General features: G+C 37.1%; 2 protein-coding genes across 2 annotated transcripts; one reads left to right on the top strand and one right to left on the bottom strand.

Moving 5' to 3' along the window:
• The first annotated feature begins 380 nt into the window (after nt 1-380).
• LOC122653013 lies at nt 381-971 on the top strand. Its single transcript, XM_043846923.1, has one exon. The coding sequence runs from the start codon at nt 381-383 to the stop codon at nt 969-971; it is 591 nt and encodes a 196-aa protein (XP_043702858.1).
• Nucleotides 972-7,864: 6,893 nt separating this feature from the next.
• On the bottom strand, nt 7,865-26,482 carry LOC122668121 (expansin-like B1). Its single transcript, XM_043864698.1, has 6 exons — nt 26,294-26,482; nt 26,051-26,157; nt 25,613-25,791; nt 25,222-25,354; nt 24,244-24,458; nt 7,865-7,874 (listed from the first exon to the last, which is right to left on the bottom strand). The coding sequence occupies exons 1-5, from the start codon at nt 26,427-26,429 to the stop codon at nt 24,258-24,260; spliced, it is 756 nt and encodes a 251-aa protein (XP_043720633.1). The 5' UTR covers nt 26,430-26,482; the 3' UTR covers nt 7,865-7,874; nt 24,244-24,257.
• Nucleotides 26,483-27,395: the final 913 nt, after the last annotated feature.

The raw sequence follows: 27,395 nt of genomic DNA, 5'->3' as shown, positions 1-27,395 counted from the left end.
GGCCTCTACTACTATATCTTTCTGTGCTTGAGGATTCAATGGGATCGATGTTGGCCCAACATGGACCAGATGGTCATACAGAGCAGGGTGTGTATTACCTAAGCAAGAAGTTCCTAGATTATGAAACAAGATACACAGCCTTGGAGAAAACTTGCACGGCTTTGGTATGGGCTACACGGAGGTTGAGGCATTACATGTTGGCTCACTCGATTCTCTTGATTTCCAGGATGGACCCCTTAAAGTATTTATTCGAGAAGCCTGCGTTGACAGGGAGACTTGCCCGATGGCTACTACTTTTATTAGAATTTGACATCACTTATGTCACATAGAAGGCTATCAAAGGAAAGGCAATCGCAGAGCATTTATCTGCACATCCAGTCATGGATACACGAAGATTAGAGGATATCTTCCCTGATGAAGAAATAGCAGTGATAAATATAGAAAGGGAGATAAAACCTTGGCAAATGTATTTTGATGGTGCAGCCAATCAGAAAGGATGCGGAGCTGGCATTCTACTTATAACCCCTGAGGGAGTCTACAAGCCCATGGCCACTAGATTGGAATTTAAATGCACCAACAACATGGCCGAATATGAAGCTTGTGTCATTGGCTTGGAGGCAGCTCTCTCCATAGGGGTAAAAAACCTACAAGTGTACGGTGACTCATCCATCGTGGTATGTCAGGTCCGAGGCGATTGGAAGACAAGAGATGAAAAGCTAAAGCCTTACCAAGGGTATATAGAAGTCTTGATGAAGCAGTTTGCGGAGATTAGTTTTAACTATATCCAAAGGGAGAACAATAGATATGTTGATGCCTTGGTAACGCTTACGTCAATGATCAATTTTGGCCCAAAGGAGAAGATTCAACCATTCATGGTAGACTTAAGAAGCCAACCCTCATATCAGAACTGCATTAACACTTTGACCCCTGATGGCCGGCCATGGTTCGCCCCCATTATAGATTTCATTTGAGAAGGGAAGTATCCGACAGATGCGACCTTGAGGGAAAAGAAGTTTCTTAGGCGTTATGCCACCCAGTTCATCATACATGAGAATATCTTGTACAAGCGATCTTACGATGGTGTGCAATTGGTGTGTGTTGACGAAGATCAAGCCTAGACCATCTTAGACCAGATACATCAGGGGATTTGTGGGCCACACATGAATGCTCGCATGCTAGCAAAGAAAATTCTAAGGTTGGGTTACTATTGGAACACCTTGGAGGCAGACTGCATTGAGTATGTGAAGAAATGTCATAGATGCCAAGTGTTTGCGAACCTAATCCATGTGCCACCAATAGGGCTACACACACTAAGCTCTCCTTGGCCATTCTCTACATGGGGCATCGATATCATCGGGAAAGTGACACCAAAGGCCTCGAATGGGCATGAATTCATCTTAGTGGCCATCGACTACTTTACGAAGTGGGTCGAAGTCCAATCTTATGCAATATTGACAGCGGCTAAGGTAGCTAAGTTCATCCAAGAGAACATCATTTGTCGATATGGGGTACCCCGCAAAATTATCTCTGATCAAGGTACACATTTTCGGGGGAATGCCCAATGGATATGTGATCAATTCAAGATCCTTAGGCACAAATCTTCGCCTTATCGACCTCAGACTAATGGAGCGGTTGAGACGGCCAATAAGAATGTGAAGGTAATACTCCAAAAGATGGCTGACACCCACTTGGATTGGGCCGATAAACTATCATATGCACTATGGGCATATAGGACGTCTATCTGTACTCCGACTGGGGCAACCCCATATTCCTTGGTTTACGGTATGGAAGCGGTCCTCCTCGTTGAAATAGAAGTACCATCATTGAGAGTACTCATGGAATGCCAACTCCCTGAAGCTGAATGGTTGAAGACGTGGCATGAAGAGTTGCACTTGATTGATGAAAGGAGAATGAGGGCCATGGACAATGCAAAGAAATATCAGTAGAGGATTGCAAGAGCCTTCAATAAGAAAGTCCACCCACGCCCTATGAATGTTGGCGATTTAGTGTTGAAGGAGCAGAGGGCTCCCATCTCTGACCTAAGGGGGAAATTCCGACCAAATTGGAGCGGCCCATTCAGAATAACAGAGATCCTCCCAGGGAAGGCAGTTTGTCTTGTTGACTTAGACGGCCAAGAACTACAATATTTGACCAACTTGGATCAGCTGAAGAGGTATTATGTCTGATCCATCCACCCCCACGAACTACATTTGACCTGATTCCCGACTGGGGATACGTAGGCAGCTTTTAAGCCCGGTTACACCACCCATCACATCATCATCACCATAAAAACCATCATTTTGGGCTTCTCATGAATTTCCTTAGAGACTTTTATTTTGAGGGAACGATGAATTCATTGCTATTTTCATCATCTAATCCTCCCATCATCTTAGTTGAATTCTTTCCACTGCCTACTCCATCGGTAGAATTCCCAAAGAGTTCTATCCATCTTTAACGTCAACGGGATCTGCTCTTGCTAACCCGCCATCCACTTTTCTTTCAAACCATCAACTTCTTTAAAATGGTGCGACCTCTCTCGCGAGCTCACCATTCCTTCCAGTCTCTCTGTCCGTGGTAGAGCCATCGGACGTCCCTGCAGAGTCCTTAAAAAAAAAAAAAAAAGTCTCTTATGGTTGTCATAGGTTTGAGTGGGTCCAGACATAATGTGTTATTTCTTGAATAGGTCATCCTAAAAAATTAGTAGCAGCAGATGGGGAGTGCAACCAAAAAAAAACAAAAAACAAAAAAAAGGGGAAAAAAGAAAGAAAGAAAGAAAAAGGGTGTGGGGATGTGGTATGTTTATCTGACTAATTTGTGGCTTATGGTACAGATGCATCGACCACACACCGAGACTATGGATGATTTACTACGAGGATGGACCCTCACTAGGTCCACCAGACAGTCCGACATTCTAGAAACTGTCAAACTCCAGGTCCTTAGCCGCATGAGATGTATGGAACTACATAATGATTTTCTGTGCCAAGTACCCTGATTTTGGATACCTGATTTGCATGTGTTCCAGTTTGGATCAGTAGAGATTTGCCCTACCATTGAAGAATTGAGAGCCTGTTTACTGTCTCCTCCTCAAGGCAATGTGTTCTGCCCCACTCTACGACAGGATTACTCTCAAGATATCCAACAATTCTTCGGCTGGAGTACCAAAGAAATGAGGCAATTTATGAATTTTGGGAAGATCAATATCATGAAGGTCGCCAAGTCATTCGCTCCTCGACGATACGCAGAAGGAATTTTTCATGAGCAAAGAGAGAATGCTTATCTTTTTTGCATGATAGCTCGATGTCTTTTACGTGCCCCAGGACGTGGTGCATCCCCCATTATCATTGATGTGATGAAACAGCTCAAGGAGGGTCACGACATTGTGCCTACAGTTTTAGCTGAGACTTTCAAGGGTCTTGACCGAATGCAACAACTTCAGAAATTTGGTATAGATCATTTTGCAGGTTGTCCTTATGTCCTCCAACTCTGGTTGACTGAAAGGTTGCAATTATTGAAGCCCTTACCAGCTGATCACCTCAGTACATTCCATTATCAGTGCAGGAGAGAGATCACAAATTTTCATCTGATAAGTGATTGGCAGAAATTTCTCCAAGATAAGACAGTTGAGGACATCCGATGGGATTGTCATTGGTGGCGAGAGAGCAACCCAATACTAAGATCTCCAGGTTATAAGTACATCAGATTGATGGGCTTGACCCATACTTCATTTTATATGCCGACTCGCATTCTTAGACAGTATCGACTAACTCAGGGGTACCCGGTTGAGATTGTGAATTTTCACCCGCCTGAGGAATTGTCAGATAGGACGGTTCGCTTGATCTCAAGGCTATGGGGGTGGCATCAGGACCAAGCCTCAAGATAAAGTGGGTCACGAATATCAAGGACTGGGGCATCTAGATCTCTTTGACTCCTCTCTCATGTCCCATGTTTGTTTTTTTGTAACCTTGACTTTAATGCAATGTGATTTCGCACCATTATCTTGTTGCCCTCCATGTTGCCCATCTCAAGTATACACATGACATCATGTACCCATCTAAAATTTCAGTCTTCACACCTGAATTCGCCCGGTGGTACCTGGTCTCTCGAATAAATATGGTGATGGATTGCTTTCTTTCTAAGTTCCTTCTTGCTTGACCATTACTGTGTTAGAATATTTTGGTAATCACTAAACATGTTATAATAAATGCATTATTTTCTAGCATTCTTAAGAAAATAAAAATAACAAAAGTAGCATTTTGCCTTGAACTCTCATAACGAGGTATTATATTCTCAGGGTATTTAGTCCCAAAACAACGAGGTATTTAGCCCTCTGGGTATTTAGTCCCAAAATAACAAGGTATTAAACCCTCAGGATATTTAGTCCCAAAGCTACGAGGTATTTAACCCTCTGGGTATTTAGTCCCAAAACAACAAGGTATTTAACCCCCCGGGTATTTAGTCCCAGGATAACAAAGTTTTTAGCCCGCAAGGGTCAAATGGTGCAGTTGATCGCAGTTTGGAACTTTCGCACTCATTTTTATTGGCGTAAGAGCTGTAAGATTCCACTTCACCAGGCATTATTCTTTTGGAAATTCAGGTAAGTATCTGACCTCCTTCCTTTAAATTAAGCAAGATTTGCCGGACGTTTAGAATAGTTAAGGGATTTATCGGGTTTTCAATCGGGTAACCGCCTATTTGGGTTATTGGGTATCTCATATTGCTGATCTTTAACGACTTCTTTTCCGGTCTACTTTGCTTCTTTTTCACTTTTTGAAATTCTTGGAATTTGTTTGCCGAGGGGGCTTTCGTTTTTCGGATTTTCGTTTTAACGCTTGCATCCTTGAGCAAGGTGTAGGTCGTATTTTTGCTCCCTTGTGACAAAATGCAGAGTCATTCATTTGACTTTCGTCCATTGCGTGCCCTCAGTCAAATGGGGGCATTCTGTAGACACCACATTTTGACACCTTGGAAGTGTGTTTAGGCAATGATGGTCAAGGACGTAACTCGTGTGGTGACTGAATGGCAAGAATTACCAAATTACCCCTACCTCACTTTTTGTAATCAAACTGTCCCAAATAAAGCCTAAACCCCTAACATAGCCGTATTTAACCATTTTAAGTTCACATTTGAAGTTTCACCCAAATCCAATACCTTTCATGAAAATGACTGTTTTGCCCCTGGCACGGTTCTCGATATCTGGGCCACCCGATTTAGTACGAAATACTTTGGATGACATCATTTGGTCATATTAAGTTTTCAGGTAAAGTTTCGACCAAATCAGGTAATTTTTGTGAAAATGACCATTTTACCCCTGGTATGGTTCTTGGTATCCGAGCCACCCGATGTGACCTGAAATCATTTGGATAACTTTATTTGGTCATATTGTGCTTACACGTAAAATTTCATGTAATTTTGGTATCATTTGGACCGTGATCGGTGTGAAACACCATTTATGTGCTTTCCTCGATATCCGGATGAAAAGTACGGGTTGAGACCTTCGCGGCAATATGTGGCGCATCAAAATTGGCCACACGGATTGGAAGATATCAATATTTGAATGTGGGCCTTTAAAATGGAATCTTTGAGAAAGAGAGAAAAATAAAATTAAAAAAAAAAAAATTTTGACCGACCCGAGTCAGACGGGACTGACCCGAACCTGGTCAACCCAGTCTGACCCGGCCCGGCTGGACTGTCGGCAGGGGACAAGCCCCCACCATTTAGGCTGAGCCACACATGGCCCATCACCCATGCCCACCTGCCCAGCAGGCCTAGGCACACACATGCCCAGGCTGCACAGCAAGCCTAAGCACACGCAAGCCCAGGCTGCTCAGCAAGCCTGGCCACACGCAAGCCAGCCCATAGCCATTAAGGCCCCAAGGGTCTTTGAGACCTTTCCTCGAACAGATTTTCTCCTATAAATAGGAGGCCATTTGGAGGGTCTAGGGACAGAGAAAAATTAGTGAAAAATTACGTTCACGTAGTCCTTGATCCCCTCTTACCATTCATGGTTTTTTTATCCATAGCTTATGCTCCATTACTGATATAAAATTCCGTAAATACCCCTTCTTCACCATTCTTTCCATTCGGAGCAACCACACTTGGAGCGGCTTTTGGAGGTTTCCAGCGATACTTACGGTCAAAAAAAGGTTACTCAAGCCGAGCCCAGGTATTTCCACGCTTCAAGGGTAATTTTCCATATTTTTTACTTATTTCTAAGTATTTGTTTTGATTTTCTTTACAACAGAGGTTGTTTTTCAGTTATAAAAATGTTAAAAATAATTCAAGAGTGATAAAAATATGAAATTTTCAGGGATGATGCTTGTCACCATGTTTGACATTAATTAATTTCTCAAGCTCCAAATCATTTTTTTGTGACATTTTTGCCCCTGTAAAGGATTTCGGATTATGTAAAATCTGAACATGTGGGTGGATATTTGGACAAAAGTGTTATGACCATGTTAAATATCATGTTTTGATTAGTGGGAATGGGCTCTGTTTTGATCCAATTCGGATCTGTGATGGGGATTTTGTATTTTTCTTTGTTTTCCCTTCTTTTTAGCATTTCAGAAAATATTAAAAATAATATAAATGCATAAAAATTCACAAAAAAATTATGGAATGCATATTTCATCATGCTTGATTTTATGGAATCATTATCCACTGACATGCATGTTTGATAGTTTTTATACATTTCCCACCTCATTTAGGGGTATAAATGTCATTTTTTTAATTATAATGAAAAATTCTGGAAAAATAGAAAAAAAATGTTTTTATGCATGACATGCTGTTTTAGAATGGTTTAGGATGTTTTCATATGCATACGTGACCATCATGCTTGATAGATATGTATACAAAGTCATTTGCGCCCTCTAGGGGCATTTTGGTAATTTACCAAACGTGGGCCTAGGCTATCATTCTGGAAATATCATTTGGTGTGGTCAGTCATTTTAGGATGTTTAACATCACTTTCGATGCCTACAATGATTCTAAGTGTCTTTTGACACTTTTGCCATTTTGCCCTTAGGGGCATTTTGGTCATTTTGTGACCAAACCTTGCTTAGGACCCTAGAAAGGCTCCTGTTACTTTTGCTGCATGTTTTAACATTTAATAAACATGTTTTAAGCATAAGTCAGCATTTTCATGAATTATCATGCATTTTCTACATGTTTGCCATAACAGGGGCATTTTGGTAATTTTTATCACCCCACATTTTCTTGCCATTTCATGTGCTCTTGATGATCCAAATGCATGATGTTAATGTTATTTAATCATGTTTTTCTTATTTACAGTATTTAAATATGATTTCATGCCTTTGTACATATTTTGGCCCTTTAGTGGCATTTTCATAATTTTGGCTATTTTGGCTATTTTGGCCTATGAGCTATTTTGCTTATCAATGATTGTCCTTTTCCATAATATAATTAAACTTGGTTTTCTTTTTTACAGTCAACCATGTTTTTGACCATAGAGTTAGGCTTTCTAATTTGGGTAAAATCCATTAATTAGCTTAATTAGGATGCATAATGTACATAATCACCAAACTTAGGAGTAGTAATTAGGATTAAAACATTAATCTTAATTAGCCTAATTAGGTTCATAAATTTCAATTAAGATAATAAAAAATCTTCAAAAAAAAATTTAGTTTAATTAGGTGCATAATATGTATAACACAACAGTACACAACAGAGTTTGGTCTAGGAAGACCGGCCGTCGGTCGAGCGGTTGCTGGGTGCCTAACACCTTCTCAGCCCGTAACTTGACACTTATCCAGAGATCTGGGACAGACCATCCATTGAGTCATTGGAGTTAATTTAGCGCCCCTTCTGCGAAGGAGGGGCACCATTCATGGATCCTAGACCCTAAATCTAGGTGGTAACTCCCATTTTTCCATTTTCTTTCTTTCCCACCGGGTGCACGCCAACGACCCTCCGTCCGCTGCACCTACATTTTGGTAAACAACTACCAGTCTGATATCAAGTCCACCAACCTGCACTGCTGCACCAACAGTCTCTTATAACTCTTAGAAAACCTTTTTTTTTTGTAAGAAAACTCTTAGAAAACAATGAATTACTGAACTGTATCAATAACATAAGCAGATTCAATTCTATATCTTCTATTTTCTCCCCTATCCAGAGCCCATATACATATAAAAGGGATATACACTAGTAACACACACTGTTTCAACTAAGGGTGTCAAATTGTTCGGTTTAGAATTTTTTGGGTTTTGTTCTGGTTCAGTTCAAGATACAATATGTATAGGTCGAATAATTTTTATAATCTCAAATCAAAATCGAATTGAATTAGTTTGGTTTTATTCGATTTTCTGTCTTCGGTTTCATTTGATTTGTATATGGTTTAAGTAATTCGATTTTGTTTGGTTCACTTCTTTGATTCATACGAGACTTGAGAATCTCTCGGACTAGTCTTGAAAAAGCAAAGCACAAAAATGGACATATAAACGAACAGAAGTGCAAAGCTGAAGAAGAGAGGTGAGGAGAATCTATAGCCGAAGATAGAGTGGGAAGAGATGATGTGAAAGCTGAAATCTTAGAACTTGTATTTTAGTCTTTTATGGTTGTGTATAGTTTAGTTTCGGTTTGGATTCGGTTTATATAGGATACACTTCATTCTATTCGATTTGGTTCAAACCGACAGAATTAAACCTAAAATCGAAACCAAACTGAATCGAACCGAGCAAGTTTTCAGTTTCCAAAACCAAAACATAATCAATTTATTTTGTTCACTTTAGTTTGGTTTCAAATGGCTGATTTTGATTCAGGTTTTTTATTATTGTTCCAAATGGATACCATTTAGTTTCAACTATCTTGAATTTCTAAGAATTAGGGGTGAAACAAAGCCGGCCCAGCTCAACCCTGAGTCCTCTTAGCTCAGTCCAAGCCCAAGCCCAAACCCAGTCCTATGTTGGGCTGAGATATCTCAGCCCAGGACTAACCCTGTCGGGCTCACCCCAGCCCATCCCAACCCCGCATTGACCCTGAATTTTGTCAAGGGAACTGGCTAGCCCTGATTGACCCTGATTTTGCCAAGGTTAGGTTGGCCCTGATTTACCTTGCTTTTTTTTTTTTTTGCCATTTGTGTCCTACGCATTAAACAAAAGAGACACGTGTGATTGGGTATTGGTTTGTTTCATATCTAAAATTGACTATTAGACTTTTCTTTGGGTCAAAAAACTTAGTTTAATCTTAAAATTTTAAGTACTTTCGTTCCATAGATAATTAAATACTAAACAAAAATTGTAAATGTAAACACTAAATTGTAAAGCATATCCTAACACCAGGTCGGGCAGGGTTCAGCCCGAAACCTCAACCTTGACCTAGCCTGACCCTGACTCTGGGCTTGAAAATTTCAATCCTAACCCGTCCTTATGGTTGAAAAATCCAACCTAGACATGTTTGGGCTCAAAATAACCCAGAGTAGGCTCCAGCCGATAGGGCGAAACTTATACCCATATAAGAAATAGTCGGATTTGGCCACTCGTCTTAGTCTTAAATTTTATCATTTTCTCTCATGTATGTCTAATTGTTATGCACCCTCTTGGTGGTCGTGAATTTTATAATGGGTTGACCAACTCTGATTTGCTTGGACTTTGACATGTGAGCATGACGTCTACATAATTCATATGAATTTCATTTACATGTAAGGCTTTGTTTCGGTTACAAGAATTTACGCATGCAGGGAGCCCAACACACTCAGGTGCTGTCAGCTGTTGGACTATGCCATACACATTTCTAGGTGTGCATTAAAATGTGTGTGACGTAGTTCAACCGCTGGATGCCCATATTAGTAAGACCAGGGCGCTGGGCTCCCTGGAGACGATCCTAGTCCCTTGTTAGAATACCCAAAAGGTAAAATCCATTTAAACCCTAATGGCAACAAATTAGCTCCAATGAGGACAAATAGATATGTAGAAGTATTTTTTTTCATATGATTAGGTAATAGTCACAATCATGATTACAAAAGTTTCTATTTTCTTGGATTGGTTCAGCCCACATGTTCAATTAGCCTTTTTATATATAAATGATAAAAAAAAATTCAGCCTGGCCCAACCGGTGCCTAATATTAGTAAGAACCAAGGTAGCCAGGTTTACATCAGCCCAGCCCATCGGAATCGCATGGTATATTTTTGAATAATGGTTTCCTAAATTTAAAAAAAAAAAAATTGCCACCTTAGCACAATTTGGGTTTGATTGTTGAAGATCTTACATGGTGAGATATACAAGAGAATGGTCTAAAAGTTCACACATCGGGGCCCTATAGAGCTTGTTGAGACCTTCGAATTGATATGTATTTTGACATATGTTGGGTTCAGTCAACATCGATCAGTGGATTTTTGGGTCTACGGGGCAATTTTGTACTTTTCTGGATTAGGGTTCTCTTATAACGTGTCCTTATCTCTCTCGAGTGTATGAGTATTGAGGGTTTGTAATTTTGCTTCAGAGAAATAGTGAAAACAATTCTATCGCTCGCCGTGGACATAGCCTACCAAATTGGGGGTGACCCATGTAAAATCTGGTGTTGTATGTTTATCTAATCTTCTTTTTCCGTTTTCTTATCCAAAATCGCTATTTTTGGGAGTTGTTTTTCTAATAGTAGGGACTACACTCCCGAACATAAAACTCTTCCCCACATATTATATACGTACTATAGTAAATAAGGTCTTGATTTGATCCATTGCCCTCTACCAACAAAAATGAAAAACAGACTTGATCCATTGACCCTATATTGGGGTTTATTCCCCCATGCAGCTTTAGTTAAAATAATGGAGTTTTTCTTTATTTTGTATTTAATTAACATTGAACTGTTCAATAATTATAAAAAAGTAAAAAAAAGAAAGATTTGTTTTGTGTTTGACCCTCGACCTTCACTGCTAAAATATTGGGCTGTTGAGCATGAACTGTTCAAAAGCTTAACTTAGAACACCAGTAAGTTAATGGATTTCTTAATTGTAGCAGAACTATACCAATAATTAATTGCTTGAGAGGAGAGGTGGGGGGGGGGGGGGTGAGGAAAGAAAATGAGAAACTGATTTTCATTTTCTTACCGACCATTTGATAGAATTTGTGATACCCAAAGACCTGCTTGTATTGGAGTCTTGATGCGAGGTGTTGTTAACAATTTGTGACCTTAGAAAACCCAAATCCATATCCATTTCTATAGGCCCCACTTATGAGAGACGTGGACCAATAGAAATTATTGTTGACAAAAGTGACAAGTCAAGCCTTGTTGCTCTACTTGCTGCTTGTGTGAGGTCAGGATTGTTTCATTCTATGCTTGTGTTCCCTTTGGTAGTGACCCTCGAACTAACAAAATTCTTTATTTCCTTAAAGTTTATACCCAAAGGTGAGGTATTGATTGGTGGCTGGGGAAATCCTTTGACCTTAATTGGATTATTTCTCACATAAACTTACAGACAATTAACTGCCATTGGTTTGTACAAACATTGGAGGTGGGTTTTTAAAAACAATAACTAATATACATATTAGAAAACAACCAGTCACAATAGCTCTTGTTAAGAAATTAAACCACAATTGGTGATTAATTCTTCCACAAGGGACAAACTTTACATATAATTTTTTTGGTAAATCAAGCTTCACTAATAAAAAAGTGTAACACACATTAAAAGCAATCAAAATATTTCCCATGCTGCAGCTTCTCATAATATCAAATGTTATGTATGTCTTGAATTCTTGTACCCGTTTCGACATTTTTGGTGACGATTCGAATAAAACTTTTTCTGAGATCTATGATGGTAGCGGAGGGTTTGGGGTGATAGGATGGAGGTTCGACCTGATCCCCTTGGAGGATTTATATTCTTTACCCACTTTGTTGTAAAGGTGTGAAATTTTGAGGTTTTCCATTTAATGTTTCTAGGAGAAAACAACAACGCCGTTTTGGGTGTTCTTGAGAGATTTACATTATAATTTTCTCCAATTTACATAGTGAAACATCTCCAATTCGTCGTGGATGTAGCATACCATATTGGTGTGTGAACCACGTTAAATCTCTGTGTCTTCTTGCTATGTTTTTATTTATATTCGTGTTTTGTTTGGTGTTTGTTCTAACATCAAATCCATTCCATCATTCAGATCAGGGTTTGAAAAAAATGGATTGGATTGGCCAATCTGACCGATCCGGATTGAAATGATCCTATATGAAATCTAGGGTTTATGGATTTTTAAGCCGAATCTTGACCGATCCTTTCCTTATCCTCCAGCTTTGCTATGGGGAATTCTTGAATTTATCTGTATATTAATGATTTTTCTTTGTTCATGAAATTTTCTTTCATGTTTTTCTGTTAAAAATAAATAAAGAGGTCCTAGGATGGTAATTAAGGCAGGTTTTGAATCCATCCCAACCCTATATAGGTCACCAATTTATATATATAGAAGTTGATAGTATCATAGTAGGGAATAGAAACAATCTCAAATTATCAAAACATATGCTCTACACAGTTTCATTACTGCATAATATAAACCCTAACTTTTCATACTTTTTAACACAAAGTACTCTTAAGATGAAGATAGAGAGAAAGAACACTTGATATAACTATGTAGATCGATGTCGAAACAACGGTTGCAGTCTAATTCAATGCTTTGCGAGCTAGCCGATGTGAACTGAGAATGCCGATAGCGAAACAAGCATGATAAGAAGAATACATGCGCTCAAGGATATTATAATTGAAACCCCAATCTGCCTGCAACTCTTGGCATAAACATTGCATATCTTGTTCCATCCTACTTTAGAATCTCCTCTCATGCCAATATAACCAACGGTACCGCTTGCACCGGTGGCCGCCGCCACTATCCCAATCATCACCCGCATTAAAACACACAACCAAAAAAAAAAAAAAAAATTCATTCTTATATCGTATATGATGATACCTTTTTCTTCATTGTTCAATTATAATGTTAGGTAGTTGACCGTGTTAGGGTTTAGGGTTTAAGCACAAGGTTGTTTAAAGTAATACACCCTCTTTCCTAGGGTTTTTAGGTTAAATGAGTTCTATCCAATGGGGCCCACCACACCCGATTCTTTATTCAAGTAGACTTATATTAGAACATATATTAAGTTTATAGAACCGATAGAACACGTTAAATCAAGATAACACCCATACACTGTGACTGGATCCCATTAGGCACATAATAGATATCTTACCACGTCATTAGCCATTAACACCAAAAGGAACTTGACGAGGCTTTTGGGGACCAACGCTATAAGGGCCCATAAGGTTGCAAGTGAAGTAATGAAACCATAGGAGAGAGACACTGATAGAGCAACCACAAAGTATCTATAGATACACAAAAATATGGCATATATCATTAAAGCTTAAAATGAAAAAAAAAAACTTATTAATAGAACAACTAACAACAAAAGGATGTGTTATTTATCAAAACATAACATGACACCAAGTCACCAACTACTGTTCTTATTCTTTTTCTATTTTTTTTTTTTTTTAAATAAAATAGGGTTCATAAATTTGACCTCTTAGGTTGTCTTTGGTATAGTTTAAATTTATGTTTATTTGACACATAAATATAAATAGATGTGTTTGGTATGATTTATGACCCCTATTTTTCATTAAAATAAATCAATATAAGCATAAATTCATAATATAATTTATCACCATAAATTGTTAATATTTGTTTATGCGGGTACCATTAATAAACATGTGCAGAATTGTTAATTAAGTAGGGGTAAATTTGTAAAATTAGTGAAAATTAGAACAAAACCTTTTTTTCTCTCTGTCCAACCCCACTCGCCCCCACCATCTTTCAACATATATTAAGGATGTCAAAACCTAGCCCGAAACGACGAAGCTGAGCCGAACCGACTGAAACCACGGTGAACATACTGAACCGATATGAGCTTATTGGATCATGTTTCAGATGCGGTTTTGTGAAACCGAAACCAAACCAAACTGTGTTGAAGCCAATAAGACATCGAACCGAACTTAAAAAACTGTATTGACATGTTAGATATAACCTGGTAAGAAACCAATACCAGATTGAAATTCATTACAAATGCAATTTTTCTTTACGCTTTTAAATATATTTACAAGGTAACCCAAAACTAAACCGATACAAACCTGAAATCAAACCAAAATCGGTGCACCCTTGTTTGATCATGTTTTGGAATTACTCATTCTCACACTGAAATTGAACTGAAACCGGTCTAAACCGACCGATTAGCACCCCTAACATATATCATATTATATATATATTATCATATAGTATCTTTTAATATGATATATATATATATATATATATATATATATATATATATATATTATATTATTATATCATATATCATATTATATATATTATATATAGTATCTTATCTATATAATACATAATATATTCTTCACTTAAGTATACCAAACCTATTTTTCATTATATTATCTATTATGTTTAATTAGTAGTAACCAAACGATTATTGTTTATAGCCCATAACCTATTATCATAATTGATATTCATAAATAGGTCATAAATATAAATATAAACTATGCCAAAGAGAGCCTTAGTACATTATATATATTATATAAGCAGGGTTGGGAAAGATTAAAGTGTAAATTCATTAAACAAATAAAAGACTGAGAAGTATCAGAGGTCTGAGGGGGACACAAGAAAAAATTTGACCTCTAAATACAAATGCAAAGCAACATCATAATGCAAAAGAAAAACTAGATTAATTAATTCTCAGATGGAGACAATTATTCCAACATGATGTAGAATATTTTGTACAAAAAAAAAAGCCAAATAGAAGAGAAGCAAATCTCTGTGAAGAGGATTCTTTATTTATTTAAAAATAGTAGTCGTTATGCATGGCAACAAATACCTAGCGCATTTGGTGTCTTATTGTTCTTAAAATCCCATTTCTTCAAAGCCGTCTTGGGTTCAAGTCTTTTGTTAACCACCAATAAAATCTAAAAACGCAACTAAAGGTATTTTTTTTTTAAGAATCTGCCACTAGGTGAATGTGACGTCACTATTGTTTTGTGGCGGAAATTACACATTAAAGTTTGGCTTTAGCGGCAGTATTTTACAAAAAAAAAAAAAAAAAGAGGTAATCGTTTACGACGGTTTAATTTTACTATCACTAAAGGTTTTTTACTATAAAAATTATTAATTTGTTTAAAAAAAACCTTCAACCATCCCCGCCTTGCCCCCACTTTGCAACCAGACGAAATTTTGCTGCTACCCATTCCCTGATCCCATTTCCTTGGGTGCCAGCAGGGTAGTAGGAATATTCCTGCTACAAGTGTAGCAGCAAAATTTTTTCCCTTGCAACCACCCATCCCTCCTAAAACCTACTACTAACCCTGCCACCATCATCGACCATCCCTACCTTGCCACCACACGGCCCCATCTCTGAAACTTTCTGTTGGAATTTTTTAAAATATTGATGTGGACTTTTAGTCCCACATCGGTTATGAAAGGAAAGCTCATTGGGTTTATATGTTTTAGTAGTTAGTAGTTATTATTATCACATGTAATGCTAGAAGAGATTGTACGGTGCACTTGCGAGCGAGGACGGTGACCGTCCGAGCGCGTACGCGTACGCGTGTGCGTGAGGCGCAATGTGGTACTTTGATGGTGCACTTTGCACTTCGCACGTGTGCATCGTTGCCTTAATCTTTTTGGGATCGACGGTGTTTGATCAAAGGGTGCTTAGGATCGATCCGACCGTCGGATCAGTGGCTGATCAAAAAGGAAGTGCAACCCTTGGTTCAACATTGACCCCAAGAGTTGCAGCCCACACGAATAGCCAAGAGAGCCCAGCCCAATAGTCATGACCTGTCAGGTCAAGCCATATGAACCAATGGGTGTGACCCATCCGAACAGGCCTTGTGGGCCTATAAATGGGCCACGAATTCTCTCAGTCCACATATCAAAAAAATCTCTGATAGCTTCATAGTGTTACTGTCTCTGCAACCAGTAACAGTCTGCCTGATTTATCTTGGGAGACAGGTTTGCTGCAACCCTTTGCAGGATTAGGAGGGTGCAAATACTGTCTTAAGGACAGAATGATTTCGTTCGACTCAGGCCATCTTTCTGTCCTCTCCTTTTTGTTTCAACTTTTTAACAATCTTAAGACAGTATTTAATTCAATGGAGGAGACTGCAATAATGAAGATACCTGGGAACGAGATAAGCAAACTAGAGAAGTTTGATGGATCCTTTTTCAAATGTTGGAAAGGGAAGATGTATTTCTTCCTCACTGCTTTAAAGCTTGCTCATGTCCTGAATGAAGAGAAGCCAGTACCACCGACAAGCACCGATGGAGAACCTTCCAGTGCAGAAACACTGGTTCAAATCAAGCAATGCCAGAAGTAGGAACAAGATGATTTCATGTGCAAAGGCTATATCCTTAATGGACTGTCGAACTCATTGTATGTTGTGTAAGAGCCCAAATTTGCAGACAGCACCTTAAAGGAATTATGGGAGGATCTTGATAAGAAGTACAAGATTGAAGATGCTAGCAACAAGAAATTTCTCATAAGTAGGTTATTTGATAACAGAATGCTAGGAGATAAGTCCATTATTTTTCAAACCTATGAGTTGCAAGGTCTCGATCATGAATCAAATCATCTCTGAGGGCCATTCTCTTGACGAATCTTTCCAAGTATCTTCTATTATTTCTAAGTTACCTTTTGCTTGGAAAGACTGTCCGAAAGAGTTGAAACAAAAGAAAGATGCAATGACTATACCAGAGCTGATAAAGTATATCCAAGTTGAATAGAATTCTCATAAACTGGATAAACTTGAATTGGAAGAAAAATCTCCTAAGGCTCATGTTATAGAAACTGCATCTTCTAAGGGAAAAAAGAGAAAGTATGATGGCAAAGGCACTGTTTCGGAGAAAAAAAATGGTACTTTTACTAACCCTAAAGCGGCTTGCTGGAAATGCGAAAAAGCCGATCATTTCAAAAAATAGTGTAGAGTTTATCTCAAGGAGAAGCAATAGAAGGACCAAGCCAACGTCGTTGACAATGATGATTGGGCTGCTATGATATCCGAGGTATATACAGTTGATGATGATGAGGAATGGTGGATTGATTCCGATGCAACCAAACACATTACCAAGAACAAGAGTCTGTTCAAGGTTTATGAACCTATAGCAGATGGACAAGATCTCTTTATGGGAAATTCTTCAACTGCTAAGGTCATAGGTAAAGGCACAGTGGTTCTGAATCTCACCTCCGGAAGAAGCTTATTTTGAATGATGTACTTCATGTTCCTGATATTAGGAAGAATTTAATATCTGTAAGCTTGCTTGACATACATGGATTTAAAATCCTGTTTGAGTCAGGGAATGTCATAGTGTCCAAAGGGGGAGTTTATGTTGGGAAAGGATATGCATCGAACGGGATGTATAAATTTAATATGATAAATGGAATTTCATCTTCTGCTTATATCGTTTCTGCTTTTGATACATTGCATTCTAGACTTGGGCATGTTAATTATAAGTGCATGAAAAATATGGTTAAATTAGGATTATTATCAGAATTCACATCTTCTAGTCAAGACAAATGTTCTGTATGCATCAAGTCTAAAATTGTTAGGAAGTCTTTTAAAAAAGTAGAAAGGAATACACAACTCTTAGAATTGGTACATTCTGATTTGTGTGAGTTAGAAGGTATTCTAACTAGAGGTGGTAAAAGATATTTCATCACTTTTATAGATGACTGTTCAAAATATACATATGTATACCTGTTAAGGACTAAAGATGAGGCTTTGGAGAAATTCAAAATCTACAAAGCCGAAGTTGAAAATCAATTAAATCGTAAGATTAAAATCTTACGAACTGATCGAGGAAAGGAATACTTCTCTACTGATGATTTCTGTGAAGTTTATGGAATTATCTATCAAACAACGGCACCTTATAGTCCTCAACAGAATGGAGTAGCAGAAAAGAAAAATAGGACTCTAACAGAAATGGTGAATACATTTTTACTTACTTCTGACTTACCAAAGAATTTACGGGGGAAAGCATTAATGACTGCTTGTCATATACTTAATCGTATTTTCCATAAAAAGACTAATATCACTCCCTATGAATATTGGATGAAGAGAAAACCTTCTCTTGGATATTTCAGAGTATAGGGATGTAGAGCATTAGTAAGATTAACTGATCCTAAAAGACCTAAATTAAGTGTATTTTCATTGGCTATGCCCAACATAGCAAGGCCTATAGATTTCTAACAATGGAATCTACAGAGACCGTTAGCCAAAATACAATTTTAGAATCTAAAGATGCTGAATTCTTTAAGGATTCATTCTCTAGGAAACGGAAGAATGAAGATACAAACAAGGAGGATCAAAATACAGTACAATCAAACTCTAAAAATAATGAGAGTGTTGAACTAAGAAGAAGTAAAAGAGTTAGAGTAGAAAAATCCTTTGGTCCAGATTTCTATCAATTTTTGGTAGAAGGTAATAGAAATGAAGTTACATATTCTTGTGTGTATAATATTGAACATGATCCAATGACTTTTCGAGAAGCCATGAATTCTCAAGATTCTGCCTTTTTGGTAAGAAGCTATAAATGATGAAATAGATTCTCTCATGGGTAATAAAACATGGATTTTAAAAGATTTACCTCCAGGATTTAAACCTATTGGTTGTAAATGGATCTTTAAGCGAAAGCTTAAAGCTGATGGAACCATTGATAAGTTTAAAGCTAGGCTTGTAACCAAGGGCTTTAAGCAAATGGAAGGTATTGACTATTTCGATACATATGCTCCAGTTACTAGAATTAGTACAATTAGATTGTTAATTGTTATAGCATCGATTAATAAACTTATTATACACCAAATGGATGTTAAAACTGCTTTTCTAAATGGAGATTTAGAAGAAGAAGTTTAAATGAAACAATCTGAAGGGTTTGTTTTGAAAGACCAGGAAAATAAGATTTGCAAACTAGTCAAATCTTTATATGGTCTAAAACAAGCTCCTAAGCAATGGCATGATAAATTTGACCAAAAGATTGTAGCAAATGGATTTAGAATAAATGAATCTGATAAATATGTTTATTCTAAATTCAAGAATGGACATGATGGTATAATATGCTTATATGTTAATGATATGTTAATCTTTGGTATTAATTCAAGCATCATATTAGAGACAAAAGTTTTTCTATTTTCATGTTTTGATGTGAAAGATATGGGTGAAGCAAATGTAATTTTGGGAATCAAAATTGTTAGATCTTCTGATTGTATTTTTTTAACACTGTCTCATTACATAAAGAAAATATTAAAGAAATTCAATCATGAGGATTGTAAACCAGTTGCTACCCCATATGATCATTCTATTACATTAACTTCTAATGAAGGGAGTTGTATATCTCAATTGGAATACTCTAGTATCATTAGCAGTTTAATGTATGTCATGCAGTGCACTCGTCTTGATATAGCTTTTACAGTTGATGTTTTGAGTAGGTTTACTCATAATCCTGGACAAATTCATTAGAATGCAGTTTCTAGAGTACTTAAGTACTTAAAGGGCACAATGAATTATGCATTAAGTTATAAGGATTTTTTCGCAGTAATAGAAGGATACACAGATGCCAATTGGATCATAGGATCCGATGAATCAAAGTCCACAAGTGGTTGGATATTTACCTTGGTGGAGGATCAATTTCTTGGGGATCCAAGAAACAGACTGTAGTTTCACATTCCACTATGGAGTCTGAATTTATTGCTTTAGCAATGGCAGTAAAGGAAGCAAAATAGCTTAGGGACCTCTTAATAGAGATTCCTCTGTGGCCTAAGCCAATGCATGCTATATCAATATCTTGTGATAATGAAGCAATATTATCAAGGGCTTATAATAAAGTCTACAATGGAAAGTCAAGGCATATCAGTTTAAGACATAGCTATGTAAGAGAACAACTCATCAAAGGAGTTGTGACTATTAGTTATGTAAAGTCAAAGAAAAATTTGATTGATCCCTTTACAAAAGGCCTGGGTAGGGATGTGGTATGGAAGACTTCCAGGGAGATGGGTTTAAAGCTTTTAAATGAAAGGTAACCTGCAAGTGGAAATCAACTAGACACTAGACCAACATCTAGTCAACTAGTTCAATGGAAAAACACTTGTAGTAATAACCGATTATGCACTCAACTAGTAGAGATAAGATCTCTTGACATCTTAAGGTAGTGCATATTTGTATGGAGAAACGGACAGAGGGTAGGATCAATCCTTTAATGAGTCTATGCCTTATAGGAAATGCAAGTCATACAATTACATTTTATTAGATTCACCTATATAAATACAGGACGTGGGGCTGCTTCTGTGAGATTCAAAGCTTGTCTCTAAGGCACTTATGAAAACCTAAGATGAAAGCACAAGGCCATAAATGTGCGGGTATTATTGAAACTATGTTCAAGTCAGTCATATGTCTAGTATATTAGATTTGTCACTATAAAATTCTAAGTTCAAGGCTACGGCTACTTCGTTTTTTACAAGTACTAATGTATTTTGACAGCATAAAGGTTCAAGTCGAAAGACACCTTTATGTAAGTATGATTTAGAAGTACAGAGAGTTTATTGACTGAGGCTCAATTATTTTAAAAAATTGAGAAAAATTGTTGGAATTTTTCAAAATATTGATGTGGACTTTTAGTCCCACATCGGCTATGAAAGGAAAGCTCATTGGGTTTATATGTGTTAGTAGTTAGTAGTTATTATTATCACATGTAATGCTAGAAGAGATTGTACGATGCACTTGCGAGCGAGGACGGTCGAGTGCGTATGCGTATGCGTACGCGTGCGTGACGCGTAATGTGGCGCTTTGATGACGCACTTTGCACTTCGAACAGTCCGCCTGATTTATCTTGGGAGGCAGGTTTGCTGCAAACCTTTATAGGATTAGGAGGGTACAAATACTGTCTTAAGGACAGAACGATTTCGTTCGACTCAGGCCATCTTTTTGTCCTCTCCTTTTTGTTTCAGCTTTCTAACACTACCCACAATTGCCCCACTACCCCTCCACTCCCTCTCTCCTTAAAACTCCACCTTTCAAACTATCCACAATTAACCCCTGGCCATTTTTTATATTCAATCTGATCTAAGCAACTTTCTCTCTTTTTGTTTCAAGAAAATGAACAGAGTCAACATTTACATTGTCCAAAAGCTTACTCTTCTAGCTAGACACAATAATATTCATGGGGATGTACGTAACAAACAATATTGTTAACCATTGCTTCTCTTAGTTTAATGAAGTTTCTTCCTTCATAGAATATATATTTTGTATCTTATTCTAAGAAATTATATGGCAAAAGTTTTCCCAAATGGTCATCTGGGGATGAGTATTCTTGACAAGCGCATTCCTAGTTTTTTTTTTTTTTTTTTTGTATTTCGTTGTTTTTTATTTTGTTGTTGTTGTTGTTTGTTTTTTTTTTTTTTGGTGGAATAATAGAAGACTAAGAGGAAGAATTTCCATCTTAAAAAATTTCTTCCCATTGGCATCATCCTGTATAAGACGAAAGTGTCTCTAGGAGACTATATATACATATATGGATTTTGTGGCAAGAATGAATAACCCAGCAACGAAATCTACACATGAATTGGTCTCTTTCACATGATGTATAAAAACACAGCTCCGAATGCAGTCTCTCAGCTCACGAATGTCATCGACCAATCCAAGACGGTGCCATGGGATCTGGAATCGATCGATAATCATTTGCACAGCCACTAAAGAGTCTAATTGCACCTAGACCTGAAATATGTTCAAAGACCGAGCTTTCAGGAGGCTACTCTTAATTGTCAACAGTTCAATACGCACAATATTGTCCTCTTGTGTAGCACCTCTAATACAAAAATTACACGTCCAGTTTCATTGCAGCCAATGGCGCCACATCCTCCTAGATTGTCACGAACAGAACCATCACATTCTTAGGTATTGCATTCTAGGTCGATTTCACATTTTTTAGCGATAAAAACAACTATTTTTATCATACGATAATGCAAAATTGTCTTAGAATGCATACCAAACATTGCCGTAGTTTTGCCACATGAAAGATATATATATGTGGCAAATCTGGCCATTGGATTTGTAGGTATTGACGTAGATAGAATTTCACTTCTTCACAATCTCTATCTACGCTAGATTTAGTTTGAGTTAGAATAGAACTCTATCGTTATCACATGTAGGGTTTCCAAAACCCAATACATATATATTTGTTATCATCGTTAATGTAAAAGCAAGGATTCAGATTTTGATATTCTGTTATGGTATAACAATTCAGATTAGTTTAAGGTTTAATAGTAGGGAATTGTTTGGATTAGCCCCGTGAAAATTATGCCAATGGACGCTTGCCTACTAGTAGTCTGGAAAGTAATCAAGTCTTTCATAATTTTCCAATGGTTTAAGTACTTGTTTGATAATTAAATTATGTTTGAACTGAAATTTGATGTGTGAGCAAGGGATTTTGGGGTTTACCTATTTAAAAAATTTCAGCCCATCTGACCAGCCACTAAACAGATTAGAGTACCCATAAAGTAGATTCTTTCCTTCACATCCATCTATCTAAAAATAAAACGATACTCATATTATATCATTCCAAAATACTAACTTAACAGTTGGCTACCATGAAAATACCTTGACGAATCAATGACGTGCAAAGACCTTTTCTATTGATTTCTTCAATTGTAGTAGAACAATACCATTCGCAAGAGATGAATCATGTAACAATATTGCTATATTAATGGAATTTTATTTCATGCTTTCTGTAATAAAGTACAAAAATAATATTTCTAGGATGGTTAGGGCAGGATTTGAATCCATCCCAACTTTTATATGTTACATTATTTCATGTATTGGCTAGTGGCAGTCATTGTGTGGGTCAGAGTAGTGGATAGGTGTTGATTGACAGGCTGAGTTAGATGAAGCCCAATACAGGAGTGATCTCCTAATGGGTATTGTGGGCTTCAGTTAACCCCCCTAAAGTGTAAAGATTAGTGAGTCTTATTACAATTGGGCCATATTTTTCAGATATAGTGAAATCAGTTCTATTGCTCGGCCATGGACGAAGCTTCCCATCATGGGGGTGAACCACGTAAATCCTTTGTGTTGTACGTTGTGTGTGTTATTTCTTCTCTTTCATATTTCGTTTTCTTCTGCAAATCGCCACTTCTGAGCGTTGTTTTCTTAACAATTAGTATCAGAGCTTCGGTTCAAGACGCAGATCTATATTTTTGGCTTGAGTGGGACCGATGGCAGAAGATGGAAATCGCTACTTCAAATCTATTCAATTCATTGGGTTACGAGCATATTTTAAGAAAATAAAGATCCTTACCAATATAAACTATTATAAAGCTAGGAAACTCACTCAATAAGGAAACTAAGCAAGAATTTTTAATACGTATCTAACTCTACCAAATTAAACAAAATTAAAATTGAAGATTACAATATCATCCTAATACGACAACAAACTCAGCCTTATCCCAACTTAATGAGGTCGGTTACATGAATCCAAACAAAACAAGATAGGAATGGGAAAAGAAGTCTAAAAAGAAGCTAATTGGTTCGACTCGTATTGTTTGGTTTTGAACCAATTAAAATCAATTATCGGGTATACTATTAAACCAAGTATATATTCTAAACCAATTAAATAAACCGATTAGTCTTGGTATTATATATAAACTCTCTAGTGTTTTGTAGTGGGTTTACACCTATAAATTAATATAAATTGTTTTTTATTTCTTAAATCACAATTTGGGCTTAGATGTTGTAGTTCAAGCCCAACAACATCAGATTTATTTATTGACTTAAAAAATTAGGTTCATTCCCAATTGGACCCAGAACCGTTAACTCGAACCAATAAACTCAAACTGACAATAAAACCAAAACCGATAAAAGCCAATTAATTGGACCCATTTAATAATTGATTTTGATTTGGGATATTGAAACCATTTAATTAAACGGTTCGATTTTGATTATACATCTCATACCTTGATCGAATTGAAACCAAATCGATTACCACCCTTAGATATCATGAGATGCCTTTTTTTGTTTGTTTTTTTTTAATTTTATAATTTGTTGAGTGGTTAACCAATTTATCCTTGAGTGCCCATTCTTATTCTTAAAAGTTGAGAGAAATCACAATCATACAAGAAAGTGAAGCGAAAACTTCATCATTAATAAAGCTATCATCACTAAACAAAGTACATAAACATAACCATTTTTATTAAGCAAAGTAAATACTATCTATTCCCCCCACCACCCCAAAAGTAGTTTTTAAGTAAGCTGAACTGCAGTGTCATAAGCAACCCCAGCCTTCCATTCACTAGCAACCACATTAGTCATCTGCACCCATTTTGGCCCATCGGCGCCTCCTGTCATTTGGCACCGCACTGTAAGTGCACCTCTCGGCGGGTTTGGTGTGTCCCAGACTGTGCCGTATGCCCTCCTCATTGGCTTCCATTGCTGACAATCCTCCTGCACCCAATAAATATATTAGCTAAAACTTAAGTTATAAGGGAACAATTTGTTGTCACTAAAGTGGTGAAGCAAAAAAGAGTTGTAATCTTCTTTAAAATACTCATTATCTTATTTTTCAAAAGTAATTTAATGCAGTATTAAATACAGGGGGTAAAAAATGTTTTTAAAAAGTTGAAAATTGTTTAATAGGACTGAGATTATCCCTTCACCCACGGTGAATGGGATCCCATGGGACGGAGAGAGCGGGAAAGGGTATCGGGAGAGTATTTTAGAACATACTAAAATCTTAAGAGGGGTTTGTGAACCCTTGGATGGTGGGTGAATAACTGTCCTCTATGGGTGGAGGGAAACTTAGTCCTAATATTTAATACAATTTTTATGTAAAATGACAAGATTTACCCTCATTTAAAAAAAAATATGTAAACTAAAAGGGCAAAAAATTAAAATTACAATCTTATTATAACCAATCTTGGTTACAACAAGATTTTCCCCCTAAAAAAACATTTGGTAAAAGAAAATAGGCAAAAATTTTCCTTCACCCATGGACGAGAATGAAGAATCCGGAAATTTATCCTCTCAAGTGTGGTGCACTAGGCACTGCCCAATCATCCACCCAACACTTGAGATGATAAAAAAACTCCACTGCCCATATTTTTACGATTGATTGGATTTTTAAGTACTTGAGAGGATTCAAATCCGAAGAATCCTGCCTCTTGATTCTTACTAGAATTTACAAAATAGTTATTGTTGCCAAACATACCTGCCATATCTCAACAGCTACAATATCATATTGGCCAGCTTGGTATATGAAAACTATGGCCAAGTAATCAGGAAACTTGCTATGTTCATGGACCTTAACCATAAGGTTGTACCCCGGGTACTGGCATGGGATTCTGCACATGAACAGTTGAAAAGTGACATGAAGGTTATTAATTAAATCATTAATTTAAAGATGTGTTTGGTAAGTATTTTTGGAATGCATTCTATGTCAAATTAGCATTCTTGAACAATAAAAACAACTATTTTTATCATCCAAGAATGCAAAATTGAACTAGAATGTATTTCAAGAATGCATACCAAACGCAGCCTATGTATACACTGCAAGCACATACGCAAGAAGGCATTGATGTGATCATGTGAGCAATATTCACCTTTTGTATTCGATGTCAACTTCACCATACGCCATTAAATCTAAGGCCATGTTTGGGCGAGCCATCTTTGTGAAGGCACGAGGGCTTAAGATGAAGTCAGCATTATCGCTTGCACCATGGTCAGTGATCACTATGTTCACCCCTTCGTCTGTGCACTTTGATGGGATCTTGCACCTAACCTGATTTCCATCATTTAGTGAACAATATATTGAGCTTCATTATTAGCTTTCTATCGGATTTTGAATTTGAAATAAAGCAACGTTTGGTTATTACATTCTTGCAATGCCTTCTAAGTCGATTTTGTATTTTGCGTTCTCGAATGATAAAAATAGTTACTTTTATCGCCCAAAAATGTGAAATCGATTTAGAATGCATTTCAAGAATACATACCAAACATAGCCTTTTTAGAGTCTAGAAGAACATGAGGTAGAGATGGACCTGGTAGCATGCACCACAGCCGGCACCGCTCCTCCAAAGCGTAGAGGTGGCTCCTACGTTTCCATCGTTCACGGTTCGTCCATAGTCACCATACCCACATGCTCCACCTGTTTCAAAAACCATTTAGTCTTCTCCCTCCCTTCATATTGAACAAACTAAAACAATTGTTCATGATATTCTTGCACAAATGCTTTAGACTCAATTCTATATGTGTGTGAGAGAGAGAGAGAGAGAGAGGCATACGTGGGTTCCCTAAGCAATCAGGGCTACCAAAGTAGGTTGCCCTTGAGCATACAAAGTTGTCCTGGGAAGTACATAAAACAGGGAAGAGCACCATGAGAAACAGAACACAAGATGAGAAGCCAAGAGGCAAACCCATGTTTGAGGGAACCAGAATTAATTACTCTAAATATTAAAAGAGATGACCAAATATTGTAATGAGGACGAAAGCAAGTTTGTGGGATGAGGAGGAGGTGAAGAGAGGAATTAACCTACCTGTATTTATAGTTGAAGGGTTGGGAGGTAGCTAGCTAGCTAGTAGTCTAAAACTTGGTTGCTATATGCAACGTGTACAAATTAGAGAGACTCCTTTGTTGACCCTTTGGAAAAATTATCTCTTCAAAGACAAAGAGAGACAAAGAGAATGTTAGCAGCCATGCCTAATTTTTCTGTTTTTTCCCCACTCTCTCTTTTTCTTTTTTGGTCCTACTCTTTTCAACACATGTACTTAAAGACTTCAAAACAATTCTTTTATCCTTAAAATCTCACTCTTTCATTTGGTGGTTAATTTAATATTCATTCTCTAGTGATGATTAAGTGAATGGATAAACCTTTGGGCTTATTTGGGTTTGGTAAATGACAAATGACTCACTAAATTAAGTGTCAAATTCTTGGAATTTGGGGCAAAAGCACTCAAGAAAACCCATAAGATATTGTCACTAGATCATAGATTTGATCCTTTGGACCCGTCATTGTTACTCTGAAAATGATGTTAGTAGAGTGGACTAATTAATACTTGTATAGCTCTATACTTATCAGAAGTGGGTGGGAAAATCACAATTGTGTAGGTGGCCAGTTATCCAATTTTTGGGTTCTCTGGGCCTAGGAGTAATAAGTCACATACATTGGTAAAGGTCACTTAAAATATGTAAAATGAGAAACTAATTAGAGTTCAGATACATGTATGTACTTGTTTCATTTGTGGTTTTCCAAGGTCACTTAGAATTTGTACATCATTTTCCCTAGTAACTATCTATCCTCCAAAACCATGTTCCTCTTTTGGGAATTTTCTCTTCCGCTAATTTTGTGGCATTTTTCAGATTTTTTTTTTCATTAACACTATAGC

The sequence above is a fragment of the Telopea speciosissima genome, chromosome 1 (assembly GCF_018873765.1).
Source record: "Telopea speciosissima isolate NSW1024214 ecotype Mountain lineage chromosome 1, Tspe_v1, whole genome shotgun sequence".
NCBI classification, from domain to species: Eukaryota; Viridiplantae; Streptophyta; class Magnoliopsida; order Proteales; family Proteaceae; genus Telopea; species Telopea speciosissima.
This window is presented reverse-complemented; position numbering and strand designations above follow the sequence as displayed.

Coding starts and splice junctions, on each gene's coding strand:
- LOC122653013 (XM_043846923.1), top strand. CDS start 381: ATGGATACACGAAGATTAGAGGATATCTTCCCTGATGAAGAAATAGCA.
- LOC122668121 (XM_043864698.1), bottom strand. CDS start 26,429: ATGGGTTTGCCTCTTGGCTTCTCATCTTGTGTTCTGTTTCTCATGGTG. Junction 26,158..26,293: donor TGATTGCTTAGGGAACCCAC/GTATGCCTCTCT, acceptor TTTTTGAAACAG/GTGGAGCATGTGGGTATGGT. Junction 24,459..25,221: donor TAGCTGTTGAGATATGGCAG/GTATGTTTGGCA, acceptor TATTGGGTGCAG/GAGGATTGTCAGCAATGGAA.